This window comes from Echiichthys vipera (assembly GCF_963691815.1).
Source record: "Echiichthys vipera genome assembly, chromosome: 1".
In the NCBI taxonomy this organism is placed as follows: Eukaryota; Metazoa; Chordata; class Actinopteri; order Perciformes; family Trachinidae; genus Echiichthys; species Echiichthys vipera.
In genome coordinates, this window is record NC_139826.1 from 15,653,455 (window position 1) to 15,672,219 (window position 18,765).

Genomic DNA, 18,765 nt, shown 5'->3' on the forward strand with positions numbered 1-18,765 from the left:
AATGTGTATGACTACTGTATGTTCGAGGTGGTAGGAGGACGCACTGATTAGCAGCCAAGCTTCTGTCAGTCTGCCCAAGGCAGCTGTGACTGCTATCGTAGTTTACCACCACCATGTATGTCTGTGTGAATGAATGGAACCTGGAATCTGTAAAGCGCTTTGAGTACTAAGAAAGGCGCTATATAAATCGAATCCATTATAGATAACGGCTTCCGTTCCCCCCACATAAACTTAAACAGGGCTTTCTGATGGCAAGGTAAAGCTGTGAAAATATTCTGAATGTGGTATTGACCTTTTTAGGTAGCTAAAGACAGCTACTATCCTCTTGCCTGCTTCTCCAAACTGGGGTGTGGCAAACCGCCATGTAGTGTAGGTTATACACTGACTACGGACAATTATCTAATCTTTGCTTATTATAGCTGTCTAAATGTCTGCTTGCCTATTGCGCGTGTGTTCACACGTGTGCATGAGTGCGTGCGTGTGCATGCGCGTGTGTGTGTGTGCGCTTGCGTCGGCCCGGACACCTGTGTACTTGCACTGTGTACATTTGTGTATTTGCCTGTTGCTGGTCATGCTGATGGGAACCTCTGCTCCAGAGCAGCTTTGTAACAGCATCTCCATTGTAGTGTCAGAGTACCTTGTGTCCAATTCCTCAGACAGTGTGTTGCTGTGGAGCTGTCAGGAGTCATACAGGTGTGGAATATCAATGCGTTCTCTGGCCTGTGGGTGTCGGTTTCTGCATGAAATTGTGTGTGGTGAGGGTGTGTGTGTATGACTGGATATTATTTGGAGTTTATTGATACTGCTTACTGATAAAAGCTCACTCACACTTTTACCCGTTTCTTTTTCCAACTCTGCAGTCGACAACTAAGGAATTTCATTGTAATACATGTCTAATCTCTTGTTACTGCTTCAACACAATAGGTTTTGTGTAAAACCATTCCTCTAGCTGTTTAGTCAATAAACAACAGCTTAAATAACTAACATTTAAAAAACTGACTTGCACTCATACAGAACTGATCATTTCTGGCATGAGCAGGATTAGTTTTTTGAAATGCAGAGTTTCTTTGTTTTTTTCCCCCAGAAGAGCTAAGCTGAGAGAATTTTGCAATGATCAACAGTTTGATACAACTCGACCACTGGAGCATGCCGTGGCTCATATGGATATAAATTTAAGATGATCAAAAGACTGATTTCAGAGTCTGAGAAAGACACACACTTTCTCTCAAGTCTTTTCTATCGAATTGGTTTAATTTGAGTATTTTAGGCTTGAAATGTGGCCATAGATAGTTTGATTTCATATCAGTTAAGGCATTCTAAATGTGACCTTTTTTCACAGTGGAAAAAAACTAAATGACCATACAAACTTGCGCAGCACAACTTCTCTTCCATCCATTTGTGTCCTCAGTATGTTTATTTGGTCATATAAAACCCTAAATTAACAATTTCCATCTAAATCAATACTTGCCCCCCAAGCTCATTTTATATCTCATTGTTTGTGTGTTTATGCTGTGCTGTAATGGTATGTCAGAGAAATTACGTGATCATTTGGCACCACTTCTTGAATATTATCCATAGCTCTGTGTACGTGTTGGTTTGTCTGAATCAGTGTGTGCTTGCTGAGGTCCTCCATCGGTTGACTCACTTTTGAGGCTGCAGGATGAGAAGTTAAAAACATTCATAGTACACAGGATGAAGCTTTCTGCAAATGCTGCTCTCCCAACACATTTAGCTGGGTGCTTGCTTTTGTATTGTATTTCTTGCCAGATGAATGGGTTCATTTTGGTACATTTTTTGCAGATTTTGTGTGCCTTAATTTTTGTCTTTCTTTAGTACCTTTTTAAACTTTCCTTACCCAACATTCACAATAAGTCTGATTTTTACAAAGTAAAAACTGTTAGATGTAAGATTAATGACCTAGGCATTTATAGAAATACACAAATTTATTCAGTGAAAGTACAAATACAGCGGAATACATTTAAAATTATTTTATTTATATTTTTATGAATTATAAGTCCATGTTTCACCGAAATTACTTCTTATTCAAGGTTTTAAAAAAATCTTTAAAATACACAGTTGTTTCTTTAAATGAAACATGAGGGATAGGGGTCTTTTGAAATGCACCTTACTGGATGTGGCGACCATAGCTATTCAGTTTATGCTAAAATTGTAAGAGCACATGTATTTTCTATAGAAATAAACAGAAAATCTGATGTGCTTCAAAGCTTTTGATGTAATCCCTTCAAAATACATTCAAGTTTGTTAAAATGTAAAAACCAACATATGTATGATTCGTTTTAGTTAATGTGTTCACTGCATGCACACATCAAATCAGTCAAATGACTGCCTATCTATATAACTAGATCAACTGCTGAAGGCTGTTAATCACAGTCCAGTTGTCTGATCTGTGCACATACTGTGGTTAAGCGCATGTAGGTGAATGCATGTGACCTGTATATGCCAGGATGATGTGAGGTATACTGGATTTAATTTAACAGTCTTGGAAGTCACCCTGCATTCCCCTCCCTATATAAGCTGTGATCCTCCTATTTGCTGTCTGCGCTTGCATCCCACGCTGCCTCTGTCTCACACTCAACCTCCATGCTTAGCTAGCTAGCATCACTATACAAATAGGATGGTAGAAGCCAATCAAGCAGCATTCCATGCCTTGCACACCTGAGGAAAGTATGATAGAAGGAGGTGTTGACAGTGATGGGTAGTCTTGAAAGTAGAGTGGAGCGCAGTGTGAAGATCACTTGCAGCCTTTTCTAGCCAGCCCTGTGCCTCACTGCTAAGCGGGGCCCGTTGCCAGCGCTTGCGAAGGCTGTAATGAGTTTATTTCATGTCGGCTGTGAAAGTGCCCGTCTCTGTCTCGCAGGCACTCAAACAGAGCTGAGGCCCATAAACACAAAGTGCAGTGTGTAAATCCCCTCAGCTTGACGTCACCCAGCCTGTCCTCTATGGCTTCTGAGCGTCTCTTTATCGAGAGGGTGAAGGGAAAGGCGAGATCCCCACTCACCCCTGAGAAGACACCACAGGCCTGGCTACAAGTTACAGGCCAGCTCCCTCAACAAAGGACCACTCATGTTGTAATCTTTAACCTCTGCTACTTACACTTGTCTCTTCAGAGAACGCATGTGTTTTCATGTCGAGATCAGACCTGAGGAGAGATGATCAAACAGTGAGCAACCATACAGATCATGCTGTTTGGTGTAAACAGCAGCAGATCAAAACCAGCCAAGTGCACAGTGATTTGCTTTGGCTCGTGGTATTTCACCTCTGACGAATAGGAAATCAGATGTGCGCTTTCCATGACGTCAGCCAGCCTAGCTTGCCCTCCTCTCCTGTCCAATCCCCTCCCCTCGATGCGATGCAAAATGTTCCCCTTGAATTCTCTTTCCAAGTGCAGGTCAGTGTCTCTACATAAGATCCCTGTGTAGAGCTGCGTCCTCCCTTGGCCTTGGAGCAAGTGGTAAGTCACCAGTAAAAGAAGCAGTGAGTGAAAGAGGAGCAGGGCAGAGATGTGGAATTAGAAAGAGAGAAAGTTTCTATCATTCTCTCCTCTCCAACAGGGTCCTTCTTGAGGGATTACTGTGCAAGGCTCCAACACAGCCTCCTTGGCTTGTTTCCGGATATTATCTTTAAGTGTGAGCTTGACGCCGTCCTCTGTTTCCCTCTTTCCCTTCCCCCTTTCCTGTATGCACTCAGTGATGTGAGTCATCCCAGGCTGCTCGGGGAGTGATTTAATTGCTCTCTCTCCTCCTCCTTCAACATGCACGTCTCAGAGAGGGCTGTCACTGACCCTCCACTCTACTACAAAAAACACCGGCGACCTATTCATTACGACAAAGGTTGGGCCACCTCCAAAGACAGCATAAATACACACTCAAGAAATGTGCTCAGTTATCCCTATTGCTGATGGCACAATACCGCCTGCTCCTGCCATGCTTTGCCCTGATAACTCTTCTGTATTGTTTGTCGTGCTGTAGCCCAGCTGACTGAATGTGGGCACAATACGGGCAATAGAAAACCCCCACAGCACCAGAAGAGCTTTTGTAATCACAGTAAAGGGGGAAAATCCTCTGCTGTTGTCATCATGATGGTCAAGTATTGTTGTGTGACTCGCACTTTGTTGGTATGAAGGCTTAGATTTGTTCCAGGTCAAAATTGTGGAACAACACTTTAATTTTCTAAATGTTCATCTTGTTTATTACGTTATTTTGATTTAAAACACTCATCTCACTCTGATTTTAGCTTGCTTCTCTAACCTTTAACCCACACTTTAAGGCTTTTCATGAGCAATTTGGGCCTCCACACCAAGGTTTGGATGGTGCATGGGGTATTTGGACAGCACTTTTTTTGTCTCGCTTCTCTGCACTTATGAGGTGAGTCAGTAGGTGGCAATGTTCCTACAGATGAGTAGGTTATATGGGGTTTGATGTGGAGAGGCTACCTAGCTGGGCATGGCCAAATGTGATTGAAAATAGGTCTGCCCATCCATATATGAATCCTTGCAGATGAAAGACTTGTTTGTTGTTAATAAGGGGAGTAATTATTGCACCTCCGCAGCAGTCAAATCTCCTTCACAGCAAAGTATTTCAACATTGACGTTGGCTGTGTTATAGACAGAGCTCAAAAAGGGGTGAGGAGGCTGAAATGCTGCCGTGATTATAACAATTAGAGAGGCTGAGCATGAAGTAGAGTGTATTGCTCCGGGGGCCAACTGGCTTTTTTCCCCATCCCCTGTGATGCTTGTGAGCGTCTCAGAGATGTATAAGAGCAGACAGAGATCAATGGAGAATGCTGACTCTTGAGAATACTATGGATGTACTCTGGACTGCCTGAGATGGCTACTAATCCAGAATGATTATGCAGTGTACTCTTTGCTCTTGGCCTAGTCTAGACAAACAATACACACAAGCAGACGCTCACACGTGTACGCACCGATGCGCAGAAAAATCAGCTGCCTTTGAGTAGACGCTTTTGATATGAAGCGGAGTCACTTTTCATTCCCCCAAAAGCACATACTCAAGAGTTTTGCTGCAGTGATTTTAAGATCGATTTAACTAAAGCTACACAGATGTTATTGCTTACATCGCTGAGTTTCAGCACACTGAGCCATCGCCAGGAGGCAAAGCTTATAGGAACATAAATAAAGTCCTAATGCTTACCTCTAGATCCCTCCTCTTCCCTTTTTGCTACATCCTGTCTCACCCACCCCATGCTACCACAAACAAAGTGGATGTTTCTGAAGCAGTAACCGCATATATTTCAAAATACTGCATTGATTCATTTATTTTTTCAAAGACATTCATATTTGAGTAAGTGTCAGTCAGCCACATTTGAACACAGTACACTGAATAAATGCTGGGATTCGGTTAATACTAACAGACCTGGGCCAAATAGGCTTTACTAATTCTGTTAATTGTCAATTTTAGACTACCCAGGTGACAAGTTCAGTGTCAAGATGATTGCAAGAAAGATTTTGAGCGTGTTTGTTTTCCATGACAACTTACCTGGCATTTTCACACATACCTCTCTATGTAGATAAACACACGCACACTTCTTTATCTAAATTAGAGATTATTTTTAGCTTTTTTTAAACATCACCCAAAATCCAAAGACATGCAGGTATAAGGTTAATTGATGACTCTAAATTGCCCGTAGGTGTGAATGGTTTTCTGTCTCTGTTCGTGCCCTGCGATAGACTGGCGTCCTGTCCAGGGTGTACCCCGCCTCACGCCCGATGTCAGCTGGGATCGGCTCCAGCCCCCCGCGACCCCGACAGGGACAAGCGGTTGAAGATGAATGACTGAATCACTCATATGTCCCGCCTCCTCTTTTACAGCTGTGATGGAAGTTCAGGTCCCGGAGCAGCCAGTGGTGGCGCTGCACGGCAGGGATGCCATGCTCAACTGCTCCTTCACCCACGCCAAACCCTTCAACTTGTCTGATCTGAGTGTCTTCTGGCAGCTGACAGACACCAAGCGCAGTGTGCATGGGTACTGGGGGGGACGCGACCGGCTGGCGGACCAGGCCGATCGCTTCGCCAACCGTACCAGCCTGTTCCCTGCCCAGCTGGGTCTGGGCAACGCTTCACTCCTTCTGAGTAGGGTGGTGGTGGCTGATGAAGGCAGCTATACCTGCTTCGTCAGGGTGCAGGACTACGGCAGTGCTGCTCTGCTGCTGCAGGTGGCTGGTGAGTAAAGCTGTGATGTCAATCTGTAGCAACACTTGGACACTTATAACCGAATGTGGACGCACACATTTACAAAAAACACTGCCCTAACCAGGGACGGACCACATATTAGCCTCAGCTAGACACCCCATGTAAAAAAACATTACATTTGCTGCATTGCTTTTCCCTATGGAACAATTTATATATAATATAATGTATATATTTGTGTTGTCCCCAATTGACACCAAGACTGATTTAACATGTCAACGTTAAAAATTAGAATTTACCTTTATTCTCTTTACAATCGATAAGTCATTTTATCAAACAAAAATGTCACAAAAAACACTACTCAGTAAGAGTAGTGTTTTTTTTTTTATTTAAAAATATACATAAAAATAAAATAATTGAGAAATAAATTGATACTAATTTAAATTTTCAGTTACAGTCCTAAATATATATATATATATATATAAAGGGATAATCCAGCAATTTAGTATTTAGCGCTTCCATCAAGTTGGGTGATTCACAAGAGACTGATTTAAACATTCAAGCCCAGATATCTTGACTTTGTCAGTGGTAGGGCTAAAGCCCAAGAAATTGCCTACATTTCCCATGATGCAACCTAAAAGTGCAAGATAATTACAATGGTCCCAAGAACTAAACAAATAAAGAAGAAATGCTGTTTAAAGGTTTCGTTCTGTACAGTATGTTCAATACATCCACTACACAATGGATTAATGCTGTTTCATTGGCTAATGTTTACGTTGTAGTTTCACTTTACACTTTGCATTGATTGTGTGAAGTGATTTGACCTCAGCACTTATACACACATATACACTAATAGCATGCAATAAAATGTATTATACAATTACCTATAGAGAATGGGATTTATGATTATTTCTTCTCACAAGACGTAAGCAGGTGATAAACAGTTTGCTCAGGGCTGCTGAGCAGTGCTTTTGGTCAATAAACGCTGATTGTGGTCTGTCATGGTCAATATCTGCTGACTTTGATTATAAGCTGTTGTTACGGTCAATCAGCCATTACTAACATCTTCTCTGCTGTGTGACTACATTGCCCGCCTTCACAACTGAGAGCCTTTTATTTATTTATGATGATACTGTCTGCCTTTTTCTTCCTTCTCCCATTTCTATATCTGCTGTGAGATTGTTCCTGTATTCTCTGAGGATGGATGCGCATTAGGCTGTGTTAATGAATAACATTTTTTTCTCCTGGCTGGGGAGAGGGAAAACAATGTCTCCAACAGTGACAAATTGGTTCCATTTTATGCATTAGATTTATAGATGTTCTATTTTTCGACAACATTTACAGTTACCGCTGTAGACTTCCTCCTTGCTGTGCAGAAAATGAAAGGAGTCCTTGATTGAAATCCGCCTGTCAGTCAAATGGACAGCTGGGGAAGTTGGTGTGTACCACGTTAAATCTGTCTTTGAGTCCACTTTTCAAAAGCAGCTCAGGCTAACTTATTTCATTTTGCCCTCAGCTCCACCTCATTGTTTGCTGTGCAATGATTGGTTCTGGGAATTCAGTAGCCTATTTCTCCGCTTCCTCTGTACTCATGTTTTAGCTCAAGGGATTGTAAAAGCGTGATTTCAGCCAAGGCGGATGATTCACCCCTCACCTCAACGCCTCTACGCTCTTTTCCATGCGATAGGGTGAGTCGTCCCAAATCTCTGAGCCTGCCAGTTGTCTCGTAGGACTGCCCACCTCCGCCTCCTGGCTTGCACAGTATTCCCTTTCTGGGGATGGCTCAGTGCTTTGGGTCTGTAGAGTGAGTGGCGTTGAGAGTGCAAGGATGCAGCATTAGGATGTGCCACAGATGCTGTATGTGTCTGTGGGATCTTAAGCACAGCGTTATGCTAAGCTCCCTAAATATAATTAAGAATTTAATGGGAATCATGTCAAACAGTTCCAGGGGTGACTCTCACTGCAGAGAATCTAACTAAATTCAGTTTGTGTCTGCTGCCCCCTTGTCCCCTTACCCTACCCATACCCCCCCACAACCCCTACCCTCCTCCTCTTTGTGTGCATTCTTACCTTTTTCCAGCACCCTACTCTAAGCCTGTAGTCACTTTGGAGTCTGAATCCAACCTGCGACCAGGTGATGAGGTGGCCCTGACTTGCATGGCCTACGGTGGTTATCCTGAAGCTGGCGTGATATGGAAGGATGGGGGCGGGCGCAACCTGACAGACAATATCACCACTTCATTGGTGGCCAATGAAGAAGGGCTGTTCTCTATGAACAGTGTGCTGAGAGTTGTGCTGGAGCCCAATAGCACCTACAGCTGCGGACTGATCAATCCACTACTGGGCGAGGAGGGCTACGCCTTTGTCACAATCACAGGTGGGTGTGGGTCTTCATCTCTCTTTCTAGGTCTTTCAGTCAACGCTGTCACCTCTATTCTGGGTTACTACAGTGTTTGAATGTTACCAGCTCAGACTAATCTTGTTTTCAGTCATGCATAAGCAGAGTTTCTTATTAGAGTCCGGTATGCTTTTGTAAATCAATCCATCAGTCAAATTTTATGCTGCGGAGACTCAACTTTTTTCTTGATCATTCTAGGTCTCAGAACGGCTCAACTCCAACAAAATGAATGAAAAATAACGCCCAGTAGTAGTTCAATAAGCATAAACCATCAGTCCTTGTGCATCGTTAAATTAGATCAGTGGGTGATCATTTCTCTGATCACAGTCAAAATAGCTATTCATCACATATTTCAAAAGACAATATAGTAATAAAAGATTGGGCTAGATGGAGTGATTGGTCCTCTAACAGCTATCTGCAGGAAAAGTGTGCTAACCAGAAAGTAGATTGATATGTTTAACTTTCTCTGATTGTTTGATGTCATCTTAAACTGGGTGTGTGACTGTACCTATGTTTTAGGTCTAATGGCCTCCTCAAGCCGCACACAATCACCACCCACCGCCCATGTCCCCCCGGCCCTGCTGGTGTACTCTATGTGTTAAGTGCAAGGAGAGTGCCGTGCAAGGTGGGCCAAGGCTGTGTCTCTAATGGGAGCAGCACTGTGTGAAATGGCTCATAAATAAGTAGAGGTGGCCTGAGCCTTCTCTCTGGGCTGAAGCTTGTGCTGGAGCTCGTGCTGTTGAGGCGGAGGTCGAGGCAGAGGTCAGGGAGTGCTGCTCCACTGGGCTGGGAAATGACTGTGCTGTCTGAAAACAGGATGGCCGATTGGCAGGGCGGCTTGCTGGACGGTTGAGGGAGGGTAGCCTTTCTAACAGTTTGGTTGGCCTCTTTCAAAACAGCACAGATAACCAGTCAAAGAGACCAATGGGGGAGTGAAAAGGTATTAAACACATGGTAGTGAAATATGACTGGAAGGTAACAGTGGTAAAATAGTCTCTGGCTGCTATTACCCTTTGACTTTTGTCAGATTGATGCACTACTTCAGATTTGGTTGGATTATGTGTATTATCTTTAAAGTAAACTTTTCCCCATCTATTTCCCTTCCACAAATGAATAAATCTGTCGTATTGGAAAGAAAATGTTGATTGAGTCATCTGGAGAATTCAGAGAAGGTGAGTCAGTGTGAAACAGTGACAATGACATTTTCAATTTTTCCTTTTCTTCCATCCCATGGAGTTTAAAACCGTACATTTTGAGCCAGACCTTTAAACTCTACAGGCGTCTGGTTCCCCGATAGTGTAATTTTTGACATTTCAACAACATCAGTGGCATAGCCAGAAACACTCAGTTATATACCAAAGTTAAATCATCCTAACTATTAGATGTCTTCACTGTGCAAGGCATGGAGGCTTGGTCTTTAGGGATGCAATGATGTCATCATCAGAGTCCAGTGTCTCTGTCATCTCTATTTGGAATAAAAAAGTAGTGACAAACCGTTAAAACTACTTGTCAACATAGATGCCCTGCTGTGCTGTGTATAGATCAGGCATTCTACTGTGCACATTGTCATAGCCAGTGTGACAGTTGCTCTTAGTGGTTGAATCACTGCAGGAAAAGGGCTCTCTGTTAGTGATGGATTGGCAGCTTTCTCCTCCTTCCTTTTTATGTGCTTCTTGTCAAAACAGTCTTTCACTGTAATCACATAAGGCGGCCTGGGCTTTGTACTGTTTTAGTTGGATGAGAAACATCTTGCATTGCCTCATCAGTCCCTGATTGTGTAGTTCTGAATTGTCCTCGATTAGGGCTGCGAGGTTAGTGCATTTACCAGTAGGAGTTTGCTTAAAGGCCAATGGCCTGGTCCAGATCCTGCTTCAGATGCAATGGCATCGAGGACTTGAAAAAGAGGGAGAGCCAGGCTAAGTGGATGGAGAAGAATGTGCCATCTGTACTAATATAATTTGTGAACTGCTTTGCATTTACACAAGTGAGTCAGCTTAATCCCCAACAATCTTCTTCTTTGACTTGTGAGAGATGTTACTTCAGCAGCAGGGAAACTTTACATGCTTGATTCAGCTTATTATTGATGGAACTAACAAACAACTATACAGCGTTATTAGAGAAGGACAGACGCCAGTTTGGAACCACCCAAGATAAGTTTGAAGAGATGAGAATTGGATACAAGGAGATTGGAACAAAGATAAGGTTGTTTAAAAAGCAGGAAAATTATAGGATATTTGCCAACTGGACTACATAGAAAATTAGTACAGGAGGGCAAACATTTTGATTGATGGGATTGCAGATGAGAAAGGAGTAAACTGATATAAATCTGAGATGGAAACTCAGGAGCAAAGTTCTTGAGATCACCAGAATCCATTTTAACACAAAGAAACACCTATGGAAACGACTTTTCATGATTCTTAGCAAGCTGTCGAATGATACAGGCTATGTAGAACAGTTAGGGACAATATGGTGTTAGAGTTGCACTATATGTTAAAGAAAACATCACTTCTATGGAAAGATATGAGTACTGACATTGAACTTGTATGGCTACAGATTAGCCTTCCATATTGTAAGCCTATTCTAGATGGTTGTTGTAGTCAAATGTGGGATAATATTTGGGAATAAGGGAAACTCTAGATTTAGTGACAGATGAAAGTAAGGCTGTCTTACTTCACGGTTACCTTAAAACTGATTTTTTTTTTTTTGTTTGTTTTTTTAATGGACCATTACATAAGAAGTCGATTTCTATGGTGGATGTTTGCAATCTTACCCAGGTTGTGACCAAGTCTAGTTAGAATATATGTCAGGAAATGTATACAAAAAGGTCCGTAGAGTGCAGTAGTGAAACATGGATTGATGATAAGTTAAAGATCATTAATGCTACAGGAACACTAGCAATCAATTTGTTGAAGCTAATGGTCAATCCAAATAAATGTTTAAGATGGGGTTGTTCCCCGTTAGCTGTATGCTCTCTGCTGGTGACATTGGAGTTAAGTACTTTATGTTAGATTTAATTTATTCACCTATTATTCCAATGAGTGACATTTTCCAAAACTTAGTCAGCACAGGCGCACGTGCACTATTACTACATATACTGGATAGAGCTGCGATGATTGGTTGATTAATTGGTTAGCCGATCAACTGAAAATGACTCTATTTTGAAAATCAAACAATCGTTTGTGGTTTGTTGTTTCTACCTCCAATTGGATGCTTTTCTTTGTTATATATAATAAGAAAACTGGAAATATTTTTAAACAGTTGGTAGGCAAAAACAATACATTTGAAGATGTCACCTTGGTCTGTGGGAAATTATAATCATCATTTTTAACAATATTTTGACATTTTAGTGACATCAAAAAAGTAGGAGGCACTTTAATTGATAATGAAATAATTACCACCTCATACTGGAATGATTAAATTCAATATTAGAGCAGTTTGTAAAGGCTTTAATTGTCATTTTCGTTCATCAGAGTGGCATAGCCCTGCTGTTCCCCTAAATTAGAAAAAAAAATAAAGGAACCAAATCAAAGAAAGTGCCCAAGAGCAAAACAGAGGGGAAAAAGAGACGTCCGGGCAAAAAGCAATGCATTTACTGAAGTGTGATGAAGTAAAGATCAAAAGAGGGATGACAAAATGAGCAGGGGGGGGGGGCAACACTTAATTCAAAAATTGGTGATCAGGGTTTTCAGCAATTGGATGTACATGAATAAGAGTCATTTCTCTGTAGGAGCACCCGCACAGCTTGATGATAGCCAAAGTTGTTAGTAACAGCACAGAAGATTTACAGTAGTTTATGTACTGTGATACAAGCGGGCTTGTTTGAAATGAAAATGTATTTGCATTTGTTTACAACAGCTGGTGTGTGCTGAACAGCTTCTGTAATTAATTTTGACCCAGCAGAACTCTGGAATAGTGGAGTGTGCTGAGTTTGAGTTGCTATAGGGAACACACTTGCTAGCTGTATACACTTACAAACACATCACACCACACTCGGGAGGTGGACCATTCTATTATAAGGATGGATGAAATCTGCTTAAAATTCTAAATGGACTATGAGAAAAAACAAAAAAACAACTATAAGAAATGAGAGAGTGGAGGAGGAAGAGAAGGAACAAGCATTTTAAAATTTCACACTCTCCCCAATCTCTGAAATATTGCAATAGTAATACAAATTTCCCCTAGGCAGAACAGGAGCTTGACTAGGTTAATTTTTGGGAAAATGAACCCTTTACCCACACTGAGTAGAGCACTATGTGGGCTGGCATGAGCTACTTTTTGAGAGACTGTGTTAAGTCATCTGTGTCATTCTAACCTCTGTTATAAGCACCATCAATTTAACTACCTCACCAGAAGCATTCACATGACATATGTACAAGCCACATGCACAATATTCTCAGGCATTTCAGAGACAGTTGTTTTTGTTAAACAAGCCCTGTGCAATGCTGGTCAGTTTTTAAGCTGAGCTCTGGAATAGGCTGTATATTTGTGTTGCTGGGGTATTGATGGCTTTTTCAGAGTGCAGCAAGGCTTAGTTGTGGGGAGATCCATAGGAACAGATGGTATTAATGAACAGTCGAATGATGGAAAGGAGCAGCTTCAGTCCTCAAATGAACCGTGGCTTGTCCGCTTGCTTGGCCAGCATGTTTGTGTACCAACCCACCTTCCTCCCTCTTCTCGTCCTCCACCACCTGTCTTGATGGCTTTCACTGTCTCACACTTCCAGCCTATTCTGACCACTTTGTTCTACTCAAAAAAGAATAATGTATTTGGAGTTATGGGGATCAAGAGAAGGACTCATCCTTGTCCTGAATGTGGAGCTTTAGCATTGTAGCCCATCTACTGTAGCTGTGTGATTCCTGCAGTGTGTTGTCTGATGGCTGGGTTTCAGGGCCTGTCACTAAACACCCCTTCCAGCACTACCCCCACTCCGTCTGCTTGCTCTCTCAATGAGGATGGCGCCATTTCCCCGGCATCACTCTGCTGGCACAGCATTTACAGTGAACAGTGTGCGGATGGAGATATATAGAGTGGAGAAAGGAAGGAGACAGAGAGATGAGGCAGGGAGATAGAGAGAGGGAGCTAGGGAGACAGGGTTAGGAGGGGTGAGAAGTGGATGACAGAAAGCAAGATGGAGACGAAAACGTTTGCTGAGCTCAGAGTTGTGGCACTATGGCCTGACAGGTGGGAGAGGGACTCGCCGAAGGGGAGGGAGATCGCCCCACATGGTCTGGAAGGCTTTTTGCTGAATTTTACTATCTAGCTGGCATTCTCCGGCTTTCACTTGGCAACACAGTGGCTCAGCAGTTAGCACTGTTGCTTTATAGAAAAAGGATCCCAGAATTCCTTTCCATCCCCAGTCCTATCTGTGTGGCATTGGCTTGCTTTTCCCATGTTAGTGTGGCTTTCTTTTCATCCCATGGTTTCCCCACACAATACAATTTCCTGTAGTTAATAGTCCTTTAAAAAAACAATTTCTATATTTTATATTATATATATATATATATATAATATTATATTATATTATATTATATTATATTTTGTTTGCAGTTTAAGATTACACATATGTATGTACTATTATGTGGTATGAACACATTGTGTTCTTTTAAACAACATATTGTCATGGATCCTCACCCAGCCCTGCATTGCTGCTAGACTTTCTCTGTACTTTTTTCCCATGTCTTTGAGACTAAATTCTTACTTTCCTTCAGTTTTCTGTCAGATCTTTCCAGGTTTCCTTTAGACCATCTAGAGTATTTTCTAAGGTGACTTATTCTACTGCAGGTACAGCACTGTTTTTTTGTGGGGCACATTTCCCCAAGGAGACTGTTTGTTACTGCGTGATTGTTCAGCATGTGCGTGATAAACCAACCTTCACTGGGTAAATCAAGGTTAAAAAACATCTTTAATTGCTATATAAACATTGACCTTTGCTGTGAAGATGGAATGGTAGGTGGTGCTGCATGAGAGCATTCAGCTATTCATTACACTTCTTTTTATTATAACTTCAGAGCTTGATCCTGACATCGCATTGCAATTTAAATAGCTACCTGCCATGCTTACTCCAGCCATAAAGCACACATTCCTCTATTGTTTATAAGAAGTCCATCAATGAGTGTTTTCTCTGAATATTGCCATGTACATCATTTTTTTCCTCAGAATCTCTGGAAATATTATGCGGCAGTTTGAAACATTTGTGTGTCTTAAATTGCAGTAAAGGCATTGCTGTGCTAGCATTGCCAAAAGGCCAAACAGAAAGATGCAGTGATGTGTTTGTTCAAAGCTTCTCTGTCAGGCTCAAATTGCAGCTATTGCAATTATTAATGAAATATTGACCACACATGTTTGTGCCTTTCTCTGGCACGATATTCTATCAACCATCTATCTGTCAATCATCTCCGGGGTAATATGGTGCACAATATCATGTTTTTGCTTCCAGCCTCTATATAACAAACCACTGTGCCGGTCCTTGTTCTCTACTGAACAAGGTCTAATTTAAATGCAATTAACAGACCCTTCGGAGAAGCAGAAAACAGCAGTATAAATGAATCTGTTGTCAGTAGACCAGCAAGCAGGCAACTTTCCCGTCGGAGCACTGTATTAATTAGTGTCCAGTGCACAAACAGGCCTTCTTTCTCTTGCTGAATACATGCTCTGTCTTATCAGGAGCCCAGCCAGGGAAAACAACCGAATAGACAGATGAAGTAATGTAGGCAATCTAAAATAAATTCAGGTAGGCAGCAATGGCACCATTGTAAGCACATTAATTCCAGGATCAGGATTATTAACTCGGGCCACTTGCTGCTGTCAGTGCTTAAAACGTTCTCTTCTGGGCCTTCAGTATAGGAAATTTTATCCCTGTATTATTGCCCAGGCAATGTTATTTGTCATGCTCCCAGTCTTACTGTTAGCGACTCTGAGGGATTGCTGGGTTGGATTCAGTTGTGGTGGGTACATTGTGGTCTGCGTACTGCTCTTTTAGAATAGTAAATTCAGAAAGATAAAATGAGCTCCACTCTTTTGTGCTGGAATTACTTTTTGCTTTATTCTAGTTCACTCTCTGCCATCTTGATTTTTCAGCATTAAGAATTTTTGTTTTGCTCTGGTTGGGTGTCAAAATGTTTTTTCTTTGACACAATTAAAAGCCACTGTGCTATAGTATTTCTTCCTGGATAATGCTGGTCTAGTGGAAACCTGTCTCTCTCTGTCCTCCCTCGCTTTCCTTTTCAGGACACTATTTATGATGGCAGTAAACACACAAACACCCTCTTTTGTTATTGATCTGGTTCATTTTGATTTGGACTCATAGCTAGGACTTTTACTGGGACCGGTGGGGCGTTGCAGTGTACATTTCACACAGCTCCCACTAAATCCTGTAAGAGGGATTGGTTTCGGGAGGTCTGGCGTCAGTCTTGGTTTCATGATATGAAATCATATTAGTTTCAGCTTTTCAGAGTCACTGGGAGAATAGCCACCAACAAATGGTTGGGCACACCTTCAAAGTTTGCTTATTTAGGTATTCAGCCTATTTACTTGATGTTTAAACTCTGCACCTGATAACACCATGAATTATTGTCCTGCAAAGGATGTTTGCCACCTCAGTAAATTGTTTTGTTCTGTGCATGCAAACAGTCCAAATTAGTGGCTGGCTACACACAAAGAGCATTGTCTAGCCATATAATGTGTTTTCAATTACGAGGCGTTGAGAGATTTAGCTTATTCTCAGGATAGGTAGCACTTTTCTTCGATAGCTCTAGAGACCAGTAATTGATTACCAAGTGTGAAATGGAAGTTAAGAACGGACTGAGTGTGGCCATGTCCCAGAGGAAAGGAGTTTTGAGCAGGCGTAGCACTTGACTCGCTCACCTCCCCCTGTACTGACCGCTTGACTTGAAAACCGTAAGCACTCGCTGACTCACTGCACGATAAGAAACACGCCTATTACAGGGCCCTTTATTTCAACCCCAGTGTCAAATATCACAGTAATGACTGTGATTAAGCCATGCTGCGGTTGTGCTCCTTATGATATCAGTTTGAATGGACAGCATCTCTCGATGACTCACATCTCCTTCAGGTTGCATTAATATCTTCTCATTGGCTCAGCCTCTGTAGCCACGCCTGTCCCCCCAGAGCCTGACAACTTGCAGCTCATTACAGACAAACTGTCAATGAGGAAACAAACTCGCTCCTCTTACCTTATTAATATTGTCAACTATGTTTAATTTCATCACTTGCCCTCCTCGTGTGTGTTGCTGCAGTAAGTGCAACTCTCTGTCAATGGCAAAGACAGCTCAGTGACCCACACCGCAAGAGTCTGTCATATCTATAATGTATCTGTCTCGATGCTTTCAGCCACTTACTCTACCAGATGAAGAGTGATGCCATTTGTAATGCTGGGTCGTTTTCCTGATGTGGTTGTTAGAGGGGTTAAGCGATCCAAACAGGGTTACATTGCTAAAAGTCTGTCAGAGAACTGCGGCTGTGTTGTAGAACCAAGAAATATGGTTCAACCAAGCTGAATGCCGATGTTTGGAAAGGGAGAAATTGAACCAATTGAACAGGTTTGCTGATGCATTAAATATGATTGAAAGGAATATTTTGACATTTTGGGAAATGTGTTTATTCACTCTCTGGTGTTGTTAGATGAGAAGATGGATACCACTTTAATATCAGTGCATTTCATATGGAGCTGGTAGTTAGCTTAGCTTAGCTCCAAGGCTGTAAAGCTAGCTGGAGTTTGCCCCAAAGGAAACTTAATACCTAACTTTAGATAGCTAATAGCACGCCGCTACCTGGAATATTTCTCTCCAACGTGTGCTCACTGGGCAATAAAATGGACGAACTTCAGCTTCTGTTGAGGAGAAACAAGGACTTCCATTCATCCTCTGTTTTGTGCTTCACCGAGTCATGGCTGTGTGAGAACATCCCGGACTCTGCGCTACAGCCGGCACTGTTCTCCCCTCCTGGAAACTTTTATTATTAACTGCAAACCATTCTACTCCCCACGTGAGTTCGCTTCCTTCATTCTGGTCGGTGTTTACATTCCACCGGAGGCCAACGTGCAGGACGCACAGCACACGCTCGCCGACCAGATACTGGAAGTGGAGCGGACCAACCCGGACTCCTTAGTTATTGTCCTCAGGGATTTTAACAAAGGTAACCTCAGTCATGAATTGCCCAAATACAGACAGTTTATAATATGTGCAACCAGGGAGGGGAACACTCTGGATCACTGTTACGCAACAGTCAGTAACGCCTTTCACGCCGTCACCCGCGCTGCACTGAGACACTCCACAACCACCACAACATGGTCCACCTGATTCCTGCCTACAGACAAAGACTAAAACTCTCTAAACCTGTGGTGAGGACATCAAAGAAGTGGACCAGTGAAGCTGCAGAGGACTTAAAGGCGTGTCTGGACTGTACTGACTAGGATGTTTTCAGGACTGCTTCCACCAGTCTGGATGAGTACACAGAAGCTGTGACCTCATACATCAGCTTCTGTGAGGACTGCTGTGTACCAACACGCACCAGGGTGACTTATAACAATGACAAGCCCTGGTTCACACCCAGACTGCGACAGTTGAGGTCTGACAAGGAAAGGGCTTTCAAAAGTGGCAACAGAGCAGAGTACATAGAGGCCAAGTACAGGTTTGGCAGGGCGGTGAGGGACGCTAAACAGCTGTACTCCAAGAAGCTCCAACATCAGCCTCAGATGGAGGCAGATCACCAACTACAAGCCAAGAGCCCCCCCTGCTGCTAACGATCAACGCCTTGCCAACAACCTCAACGACTTCTACTGCCGCTTTGAAGATCACCTGGACAGTACTCACACCACCCTCCACCACACTACCCACCAGCTCCAGCCCATCAGCCCTTCTCCCCCCACCACCACAATAGATCCTACGTCAGGATCCTGTTTGTGGACTTCAGCTCTGCATTCAACACAATCATCCCGGCTCGTCTGCAGGACAAGTTTTCTCGACTCAACGTGCCGGACTCCAGCTGCAGGTGGATCACTGACTTCCTGATGGACAGGAAGCAGCACGTGAGGCTGGGAAGCCTCACCTCGGACTCCAGGACGATCAGCACCGGCTCTCCGCAGGGCTGTGTTCTTTCTCCCCTGCTCTTCTCCCTGTACACTAACAACTGCACCTCCAGTCACCAGTCTGTCAAGCTCCTTAAGTTCGCGGATGACGCCACC

The 18,765-nt window shown here is 42.7% G+C and overlaps 1 protein-coding gene across 1 annotated transcript in view; it reads left to right on the forward strand.

Annotated features, from left to right (window-relative positions):
* The window catches only part of cd276 (CD276 molecule), a 75,731-nt gene that overhangs the window by 12,402 nt on the left and 44,564 nt on the right, over positions 1-18,765 (forward strand). Inside the window, exons 3-4 of the mRNA XM_083915969.1 lie at positions 5,849-6,199; positions 8,247-8,543. Of these exons, the coding sequence (XP_083772095.1) occupies positions 5,849-6,199; positions 8,247-8,543 (648 nt within the window). The remainder of the gene's footprint in view (positions 1-5,848; positions 6,200-8,246; positions 8,544-18,765) is intronic.